The sequence below is a fragment of the Vigna unguiculata genome, chromosome 11, assembly GCF_004118075.2.
Source record: "Vigna unguiculata cultivar IT97K-499-35 chromosome 11, ASM411807v1, whole genome shotgun sequence".
In the NCBI taxonomy this organism is placed as follows: domain Eukaryota; kingdom Viridiplantae; phylum Streptophyta; class Magnoliopsida; order Fabales; family Fabaceae; genus Vigna; species Vigna unguiculata.
Genome location: NC_040289.1, coordinates 1979863 through 1990529, shown reverse-complemented (window position 1 = coordinate 1990529; position 10667 = coordinate 1979863). Strand labels below are relative to the sequence as shown.

Sequence of the window (10667 nt, the reverse complement as noted above, 5' to 3'; positions counted from 1 at the left end):
TCCTTAAGTCAAAATCGAACAATTCCCAGAGACTCTCTAAGTTTACAAAATCTAGCAGCCTTCAAAGGCTTTGTAAAGATATTTTCTGATCTTCTGTGTTACAATGCTCTACTTCAAGCGTCTTGCCATTAACCTGCTCTCTCAAAAAAATGAAACTTCATCTCTATATGTTTGCTTTTTCCATGAGCTGATGGGTGTTTAGCTAAGTCTATTGCAGACTTATTATCAACAAACAGTGTTGGTGGTTGGATCAATTGCATTCAGCTCCTTCAACGGCATCCTAAGCCATGCGGCTTGACACGCAGCCTGCGCAACAGTTATATACTCTGCTTCACATGAGGAGAAAGCCACCATGGGTTCCTTGACTGAATTCCAGGATAGTGGTCCTTCGCCATAGTAAAAAATGTGACCTGCAGTACTTTTCCTGTCTTCCCTGTCACCACACCAATCTGCATTTGCAAATCCCACCAACTTCATCTCACCCCCTGGCTTCTTGCATGGAAACATTATACCAAGGTTACACGTTCCACGCATATAACGTAAGATTCGTTTCACAACATTCATATGGCTAATTTTCGGGCTCTGCATATGTCTGCTAACAATGCCAACACCATAGCTCAAATCGGTTCTGGTGTTACATAAGTATCTCAGACTCCCAATGATTCTTCGAAACTCTGTGTGATCAACATCTTCCTCCTCAGTGCCCCTTTCTAATATGAGACCCATTTCAGTTGGAGTTACTGCAACATTGCAATCCTTCATCCCGAACCTATTGAGAAGATTACGTGAGTACTTCATCTGATGCATAATAGTTCCAACTTTTGTGAACTGAAACTCAATTCCTAGGAAGTAGTTGAGTCTTCCCAAATCACTCATCTCAAATTCACTATGCATTTGAGACTTAAACTCTGCAATTGCTTCTGGCTTGCTCCCAGTCAACAACATATCATCCACATAAAGACATACTATTATTTTCTCTTCTCTGTCTTGATCTTTCCAGCACTTGGTGTACACCCCTTGTTCATAAACACATCTCACAAAACCAATCTTCTCCAAGAACTGATTAATCCGATGGTTCCAAGCTCTAGGAGCTTGTTTAAGACCGTAAAGTGCCTTATTAAGCATGTACACCTTGTGCTCTTCTCCTTTGACTATGAAACCCAATGGCTGTGTTACATATATTTACTCCTCTAAATACCCATTCAAGAAGGCAGATTTCACGTCTAGTTGGTGCAAGGGCCAACCCTCCCACGTTGCCATTGCAACAATGATTCTAACAGTCTCCAATCGAGCCACATGAGCATAGATTTTTCCATAGTCAACTCCTGCTTTCTGGAGGAATCATTTGGCGACCAATCTCGCCTTGTACCTCCAATTTCACCCTTAGGATTGGCTTTTATTTTATAGACCCATTTCAGAGAGATTGGTCTTCTGTCTGGTGGTGGTTCAACCAGTGTCCACATCTTGTTTTTCTCTATGGCTTCAATCTCTTCCTCCATGGCTCGCACCCAATGAGTGTCTCGAATAACATCATAGAATTCTATCTGATTTGCCTCAGCTATCAGGGCGAAATGCACGAAATTTCCATTCTCCGTTACTGCTAGATCATTGAAAACTTCATAATCTTTGAAGCGTGTAGGTGGTTGAGTAACACGCTGTGATCTTCTAGTTTGTTCATGAGGCTCCTGCTGCACTGTTACATCACCTACAACATCATTAGTTAGTGAAATTGTTGGTGTTGTACCTGATTGAGTTTCTTGACTCGTTTCTTGCCAGTTCCAACACGAGCCTTCGTCAACCACCACATTTCTACATATGATTACCTTTCAAGAGTTTGGATCAAACAATTTATAGCGACCTGTTACGTGATAGCCAATCAAGACTGCCATAGCACCTTTGTCATCAAGTTTGCTCCGTGTTTGATCTGGAATGCAGTGATAACAAAGAGAGCCAAAAACTCTCACATGAGTTACATCCGGTTTCTGACCAGACCAGGCTTCCTCTGGTGTTATATCATCAAGCTTCTTTGTTGGTGAATGATTCAAAACATAGGCAGCAGTTGAAACCGCTTCTCCCCAGAGATATTTTGGAACACCTTTGCTTTTGAGCATGCACCTTACCATGTTAAGTAGCGTCCGATTCCTCCTTTCTGCAGTACCATTATGCTGCGGCGTATATGGTGGTGTTGCCTCATGAGCTATTCCATTTTCAGCACATAAATTCTTGAATTCAAGAGAGTTGAATTCTCCCCCACCATCAACACGAAGCCTCTTCAACTGCTTGCCACACTGATTTTCAACCAGTGACTTGAACCGCACAAACACTTCAAACGCTTCACTCTTCTTTCGCAAGCAATACACCCATAACATTCTCGTGTAATCATCTGTAAAAGTAATAAAGTACTTGCTACCCCCAGGTGTTTCAACCGGCAATGGATCGCAAATATCTGAATGTATTAGCTCAAGTTTCTCCGAAGTTTTCGAAGATACCTCTTTATTGAATTTTTTCCGTGTTTTCTTGCACTCCATACACTCTACATACTTCGTCTGGAACACACATATGAGGAATACCAACTACCATTTTCTTCTGTTCAAGTTCTCTCAAGTCCCGAAAGTTAAGATGTCCAAACCTGAGATGCCACAACTATTCGCACTTGTCACTGACAGCAGCAAAACATTGGTGCTTCAATGCATTCATCTTAACCTGAAAGGTCTGATTAGAGGACAGACCAACAAGTATAACCAGCTTCTGAGTTTGATCAAAGACACGTAAGGATTTATCTTTAAGCGTCATCTTGAAACCTCTTTGCATCAACTGGCCCAAGCTCAGAAGGTTTGATTTCAACCCGGGCACATGTAGAACATTTTCAATTATCACGTCCTTGCCATCACTGTTTCGCAACACAACTCTACCAGTTCCTTTTGTTGTGAGAGAACTATTATCTGCAAAACGTATCTTTTCTTGACTTACATCCCTTATTTGCACGAACCAATCCTTCTTCCCGGTCATGTGTGTGGAGCACCCAGAGTCCAAGTACCACAAATTTTCACCGTCGAGCTTTGCATCTGTCTCAGCCATCAACATGACAACCTCTTCATCAGAGTTTTCTTCCTCTACAAGATGAACACGCACATTCTTCTTTGGTCTGTTCTTGGCTCCGTCACCATCCCAGCTGTCTCGTGCATAATGCCCGAACTTTAGGCAGTTATAATACTTGACTTTTTTCTTGTCATACTTCTTCTCTTTATCTTCTCCAGAATTTTGTTTATGGTCTTTATTCTTCTGCTCATCTGACTCTCCCTTCTTCTTTGTCTTAGATCCTTTCTTGGAATCTTTTTTCTGCTTTCCATTTGTTCTTGCATGAAGAACCTGCTCTTGATAGGATCTCTGCTCATACATGCGCAACTCGTGGGCTTTGAGCGAATGTTGCAGCTCTTGGAAGGTTAGTGCATCCAGATCTTTCGTCTCTTCAATGGTAATTACAAGATGATCGAATCTTGGAGGAAGTGACCGCAAAACCTGGTTCACGATATGCTGTTCAGACACTTTGTCACCGCAAGAACGCATGTCGTTAACAAGTTCTTGAATCTTGTTGAGGAACCCAACCACCGAGTCACTTTCTTCCATGATGAGGAACTCAAATTGCCTTTGCAGAGCCTGCAGCTTCACTTTCTTATGTTTATCCCCCGCACCATACGTAGCCACCAAGATATCCCACGCTTCTTTGGTTGTGCCCGCCATGGAAATCCTATTAAAGATCGGTGAGCTAACACATTGATCGATCAAGTACCTTGCCTTTCCATCTAACTTGTGTTGAATCTTGTAAGCCTTCTTATCATCATCAGTAGCCTTCGCACCCGGTGGTGAAACACCATGCTCAACAACTTTAGCCACATCTTGAAAGATGAAGATCGCATTCATCTTAATCTTCCAATCGTTGAACATGCTACCATCAAAGATAGGTAAACCCCCTTGTATCATCCCACCCATATCGACCATGCTACACCACGAACCAGATCAAGAATGCACAGGAACCTTTCTTGATTACGAACCAAGACACCACTCCTTCCACTTTGCACTCTCACTAAACTGCACTACACACAGCTTCTAATTTGGTTGCATGCACACACAACTCACGTCCTTGGATCGTAAAGAGCTCTTGATACCATGTAAATGGGAGAGCTACTGATAGAGAATGAAGACTTTCTCATATTATTGAAGAATGAAAACAGTGGTGTTTATATACACTGAAAAAGAAGTAACAAACTCAACAGAAAACGCGGAAAATAAACCCATGCACGTAACCATGCCCCATGCATAGGCCCATACACATTGACTTAAATCTCAACAATGGTAACCCATTTTGAATCTATTCCACTGTTTTACAGATCGTAAATTTGCACCGTGGTCGGTAATACTCACTTGCTTGGGTGTCGGGATATTCTGCTAGCTTTTTCCAGGTAAGGGAAGCTAGGGTTTATGTATTTAAAGTTATTTTGCCGACTTTTGGTCTGTTTGTATGGTTGTGATGCTTGAATGAGACTGTTGGTCGAATAAAAATGTATGGTGTGCGAGTATGTTTGATTGATGTGGCGCTACTCTTTTTCTGCATTGCACACTTTTCGTAAAATGAATATTCCTACTGCGTTAACTGTTAGATCGAGCTGAAATTTTAACAGTTGATCCTTAACACAAAATTCTTGACTTTGACCGGTCGGATCTTTAATCGGATCTCTATAATGAGAGCAATTTTTATCGCAATGTCACTGTAATTTCGTAAAATGAAAGTTACTACTTCGTTAACCGTTGGATCGAGCTGATATTTTAACAAATGACCCTTAACACATAGTTTTTTTTTTACTTTTACTGGTCCGATCTTGAATCAGAGCTCTGTAGTGAGAGCAATTTTTATCGCAAGATCACTATAGTTTGGTTGTTGACAGCACTGCACACTTTTCGTAAAATGAAAGTTACTAATTCGTTAACCGTTGGATCGAGTTGATATGTTAACAGATGACCCTTAACGCATATTTGTTGACTTTGACCGGTCTGATCTTGAATCGGAGATCTGTAATGAGAGCAGTTTTTATCGCAACATCATTGTAGTTTAGTTGTTGACAACATTGACCTTTGTTGCTTGTTTGGTTTACAACTTTCTTTATAGTTATTCACTAAAGCTGGTTCTTGTTTCATTTGGTTCTTGATTCAATCATGTTTAATTTGAATATAAATACAAAAATTTTCTGAGCTTTACACAAGCTGCAGTTTTATTTCTAAAATTCCTAAATCGTTTGCATAATGTGATGTTAAGTTGGATTGCTATGTTAAAGCATGAGATGAGTGATTGTATATGAGTAAGAGGGTGTATGAGTTGTGAATGATGAGCTTGGATAAATCTTGGCATGTGATTTCAATGAAATGGTTGGTATCAAAATGACATGGTATTGGTATGAGGTGAAATTCTATATTCATGGATTGGGAAGGATGAGTTGGAATGGATTCAACATGGAATATGAATGAGGATTTGGTTATAAAGGTTGGCATGAGAGTTATGTGCATGATAAATATTACTTTATTGATTGAGTATGTTTGGTCTGTGTCAGTGCGTAATTCCATGAGCCTCTAGGTGAGACCTCATGGTAGTGCTTTAGTGGTCGGGACGTAATTCCATGACCCCTGTTAGTGGGAGTTCATGGTGGTGTCCCATCTATATAATTTGGTAAGGATTCAAGGTAAGGTTGCATCCTGACACTCTAAGGAGTCAGTTAGAGCGGACTAACTCTCGTGGTGAGAGTAGTAGGAGGCCTGAAACTCATCAAGGGCTAACCTTGTGTGTGGGGGTTGAGACATTGTAACACTTGTAACACTTAGCTCGGGGGTGAGCAGCTCGGGGATGAGCAGAGGTATCCACCACAAGTGCAAGCATCTGCTGAATCTGACCAGATTATATGTATCCAGATGAGTCATGTCGAGTCTAGTGTATTGCTTGATAAGTCATAACATGTTTGGATGACATATACTACTTGGATTGTGTAATAGCATGTGATTGCATGATAATCTGTTTTCTATTCTAGCTTACCCTTTGTTTGTTTGATTGTTATGTGTGTGATTTTCTCTTTTTGCGATGATCATCAATTTATTGATGTGAGCAGATGCGAGAACTCCCCGTGGTCATCAGGGTGATGGAGGTTCCGCTGCTTAGTCCGTGTTAGAACAGATCCCGCTTTTCAGAGTTTACTTTAGGGCTATGACCCATGTATTATCTGCCCTCTAAGTATTTATTTTAAACATTGTCGAACTCTAATTATTGGCATCGTGGTGTGTCCTAGTATTTCATTTTCAAGTACCTTGGATATTTGTAAGGAGTGACTTGATACTCTGCAAATTAGCCCTTGTTATCCTGTGTAATATTCCATTTGATTATGTTAATATTTAAATGGGGTGTTACTCTCTTCAATTTAAAATTATGATTTTATCTCACATGGTTTCTGATTAATATAAGAAGCTGTGTGTAAAATAATTAATACTGGTCCAAACTCACGTTAAAGTATGCACTAAATAAAGGAAATTTTTTTTCTTCTCTTTCTATATGGGGACGCTGTAAAAGAAGGTATAATATTTAGTGTACAAACTCTTAATACAAAACTAGAGTGATGGTTGAAGGATAGTAACAGACATGAAATTGGAACTTGATAAACATAGTTCTTATTCATTAAAAGCATCAAAACACATCCTTATTTAGCAAAAGCAAAGATCCCAACATCAATTGTTCTACACAATACAACATTATGTAGTCACATCATTGAAATCTAGGAATGCACTTTAAATGATAAACCTGATCCACTTAACTTTTCTTCAATGATTGTGGACAACTTTTCTATCATTGAAGGAGAAAAGTAATTTTTCCAATCTCCTATTTTACCCTTCCGAAAGAAATTTTTCTTCTCTGCAATATTGTGTATATATCCTGATTTATTCACTCCCAAATCCTTCATCTTCTCAAATCTGCATAAATTGATTATGTTTTCAATCGCTGTGGTGCCCTCTCCTTCTTGAGTGATAGGAGAGTCCAAAAACTCTACAATTCTTTTCACATGAAACACTGTATCCTCTTTAAGCTCTTCATACTTTAAGGACAAAACTTTGTCTGGTTTAGTTATGCTCTCATTCCAGTAACCTAACATATGATTCCACCATGGACCAAACCCTGTTATGCCATTGCAATACTTTTCAAATGCTTCCTCGAATGTGAATGCAGGTGAAGAAGACACTGACTTTATTTTAGTAGAAAATTCCCATGCTGAAACGAAAGTATCAAATGGATTTCTGCATATATAAATGATCTTGCACTTGGACTCTGTCATTGTTTTAGGTAATGCAGAAAATGGTAAGTGAGTAGAAAAAAGTCTTGGCTCACTCATGTTGGAGAGGGAAAGAATTTGGTCATGCAAATCATGAGACAAGATGAATTCAGGGGAAGACACAAGTTCATGAGGATTGGAAGAAAGTAATGGTTGGTTCTCAAAAGAGGAAAAACGTTGATGGTTTACAATGAGAAAAGTAAGGGCTTTCAACCAGGTAGTACCTGATTTTGGAAAGGTGGCAAGAAAAACATCACTGTCTTTTGCATGAAAGTGTTTTTGAAAGTTGATCACTCCTTGAAAATAAAATGATGGACACCAAAAATCTTGAAATAGATGGAGATAGGGACCTGCATTCAAACCCATCTCCTTGGGAAGGGAGAGCATTAGCTCATTCGCTTCATTTGTTTGTTTGTCACTTGCCAAAGCCATTGGAGTAGCTAGAATATGAATGGTGACTTGTGAGTAGAATTGGATGAAATATATGTTAGCACGAGATAGCTTTTATAGCAGTGTTTGGTGATGTGTTTGTTTCTGAAGATAAATACGAAGGAGAGTAACTTGATGAACTTGAGGAAATAAAAATGGAAAAGTGAGATTGTTTATTTTAAGAATTGAGAGACGAAAGTAAATATATTTGTTAGTATTGTCTGTGAAAGTTTCTGAATAATGTATTTGATGTAAAAGATAGAAAAATGATTTAATAGATAAAATTGTTACATTAAAATTTTACTTTTGTCATTAAAATAAATATAAAATAAATTGTAATTATTATTTATAACTATATGCAAAAGAGTATTATTATTTTTTTCTATATTTCATAATTCTAATTTTACTTTTTATATTATAATTGTTAAACTTTAAAAAAAAACTATTATTATGCATATTTAAAAAATTGGTACAAATAAGAACTACAATTACCCTAGTGATTATAAGGGAAATGTTAATGTCTCTTAAAGATATTATTTAAGGTATAATGATCCTTCATTCCATTACATTTATGATGAAGTCTAATAATTAACTCTATTAATTATAATAAAAAAAAATTCATATAACATACTTTTTAAAGACAGAAATATCCTCTTTGTCTTTTATGTCTACGATCGTTTCGAACATAAAATATCTCTAACTACAAAATATTTTGTTTGTTTTATGTCTTTACGTCTTTATATCTATTAAATTAAATTTCTTATATTACTAATTTTATGTTTTTATAATTAATAATTTCATATATTAAAATATTGTTTGTTTCTTTAATATAGAGAATTTTGTTATGTTAACCCAGTTAAAAATAATTAATAAACATTGAATTTTATAAAAGTTCATAGTTAATTTAATAAAATCCCTTGTATTAAAGAAACAAAAACAATCTTTTAATATATGAAATTATTAATTATGAAGATGTAAAGCTAGCAATATAAAAGATTTAATTTAATAGATATTTTTTCTTGCTTCTTGGTAGAAAGAGATATTTTATATTCAAAAACATTGTAGACAATGACAGATCTAAAATCTTAAGTCAGTAGAAACAAGTCAAACAGTTTATTTGTAGACTGTAAACTACACTACACACAGATTTATCATAATCTATCATAGAGCCCACGGTCAACAGGTTCAAAAATATGTAAGTCCGCCACTGATTGTAGGCATAAAAGACAAAGGATATTTTTTTCTTAAAAAACATTTGTTATATAAAATTATATTATTTTAATTAGTAGAGTTAATTATTTTGAAATAAGTATAATGAAATCAATAATTATTAATTATAACTTATATAAGGAAACTAGTTAATTAGCATTAATAATTATGATGAGTATTAATATTATTACTATTAATATCATAATAATAATAATAATAATTATTATTATTATTATTATTAATGTTATAATTATTATAATTATTGTTATAATTATTATTATTAATTATTTAGAATGTTAAAGAATAATTTTATTATTATTATTTTTTAATAGTTTTAGTGTTGCAATTAATATTATTATTATTGGAAATAGAAAAAAAGTTATGGGTTGCTTGAGGATGTATTCTTTGTGAAGATGGATTTGAGTGTTTGGTCCTAGTTGATTTAGGAGATGAATTTGAACCCAAATTCTCGTCTCCTCATCCCCAAGGAGAGAAAGATATGTCATGCGTTTTTACATTTCTATCCGTAACTTTTGCATGAATATTTTTTTTTTAATTTTATATATGCTTTTACAACTGATATATAATTTTATCCTTTTACTATGCTATTAAAATAATAATAATAATAATAATAATTATTATTATTATTATTATTATTATTAAACATTGTAAATAATTAATAATAATAACAATAGTAATGATATATATTGATAATATTATTATTATAATAATATTAAAAGTTAAATATTTTTTAGTCTATGAATTTTAAGTGAAAATTGAAATTAGTCTTTTTTCAAAACTTTGACCCAATTTAATCTCTCAACTTTAGAAATACGTGAATTCAGTCATTCTAATCAAATATTGTTTGGTTTATTTGATTTCTGAAAATGTTGTTTATGACAACATTTGAATTGTTTCCACCGTTTACACGTTTTTTCTTCAATATTAGTTGAATATTAGTTAAAAAACGTATTTGAAATGTTAAATCACTTAACAAAATTTGGTTAAAAAGATAAAATTCACGCATTTCTAAAATTCAGAAACTAAATTAAGTTAAAGTTTCGAAAAAAGAATTTCAATTTTTACTAAAAGTTTATGGACCAAACAAAATTTGGTTAAAAAGATAAAATTCACGCATTTCTAAAATTCAGAAACTAAATTAAGTTAAAGTTTCGAAAAAAGAATTTCAATTTTTACTAAAAGTTTATGGACCAAAATATATTTAACCTCAATATTAATAATAATAATAATAATTACATTTTATTTTATATTAATTTTTTATTAAAATATTTTTTTATTTATTACATTAATCAAATTTTGATAAATTTTATTTTTAAATATCTTCACTTTCATTTTTCGGTACGTGCATAAAAGAAACAATTCCATTTTTTCTTTTTAATTCCTTAAATTCATGTACTAGTTCTCCTTAAATTCGTCCACAAAAGTAGACACGATCAACCAAATGAATATAGTGTGTGTGCGTGCAACATGCATGTTTTTTTGTTTAAATAAGTGCAGAAATCATTAATTTCACTAATTTTCTTTTTTTCTCTTAATTATGTTTTAAGTTTCTAAGTTTTTTCTATCGACAACTTTCAATTGAATCCTAAATAAATTTATAAGATTTATTAAATACTTAATATATTTAAATTATAAATTTTTCAATTA

At 34.5% G+C, this 10667-nt stretch overlaps 3 protein-coding genes across 3 annotated transcripts; all 3 read right to left on the bottom strand.

The window, feature by feature from the left end:
• Window positions 1-225: 225 nt before the first annotated feature.
• Window positions 226-1125, bottom strand: LOC114169401 (uncharacterized mitochondrial protein AtMg00810-like). Its single transcript, XM_028054544.1, has one exon. It carries the CDS (start codon window positions 1123-1125, stop codon window positions 226-228), a length of 900 nt encoding a protein of 299 aa, XP_027910345.1.
• Window positions 1126-2643: 1518 nt separating this feature from the next.
• Window positions 2644-3990, bottom strand: LOC114169400. Its single transcript, XM_028054543.1, has one exon. It carries the CDS (start codon window positions 3988-3990, stop codon window positions 2644-2646), a length of 1347 nt encoding a protein of 448 aa, XP_027910344.1.
• A 2819-nt stretch (window positions 3991-6809) lies between these two features.
• LOC114169399 (cytosolic sulfotransferase 15-like) lies at window positions 6810-7793 on the bottom strand. Its single transcript, XM_028054541.1, has one exon. It carries the CDS (start codon window positions 7791-7793, stop codon window positions 6810-6812), a length of 984 nt encoding a protein of 327 aa, XP_027910342.1.
• Between the last annotated feature and the right edge of the window lie 2874 nt (window positions 7794-10667).

Excerpts from the sequence above, each read along its gene's own strand:
- LOC114169401 (XM_028054544.1), bottom strand. The coding sequence starts at position 1,125 with ATGCTTAATAAGGCACTTTACGGTCTTAAACAAGCTCCTAGAGCTTGG.
- LOC114169400 (XM_028054543.1), bottom strand. The coding sequence starts at position 3,990 with ATGGGTGGGATGATACAAGGGGGTTTACCTATCTTTGATGGTAGCATG.
- LOC114169399 (XM_028054541.1), bottom strand. The coding sequence starts at position 7,793 with ATGGCTTTGGCAAGTGACAAACAAACAAATGAAGCGAATGAGCTAATG.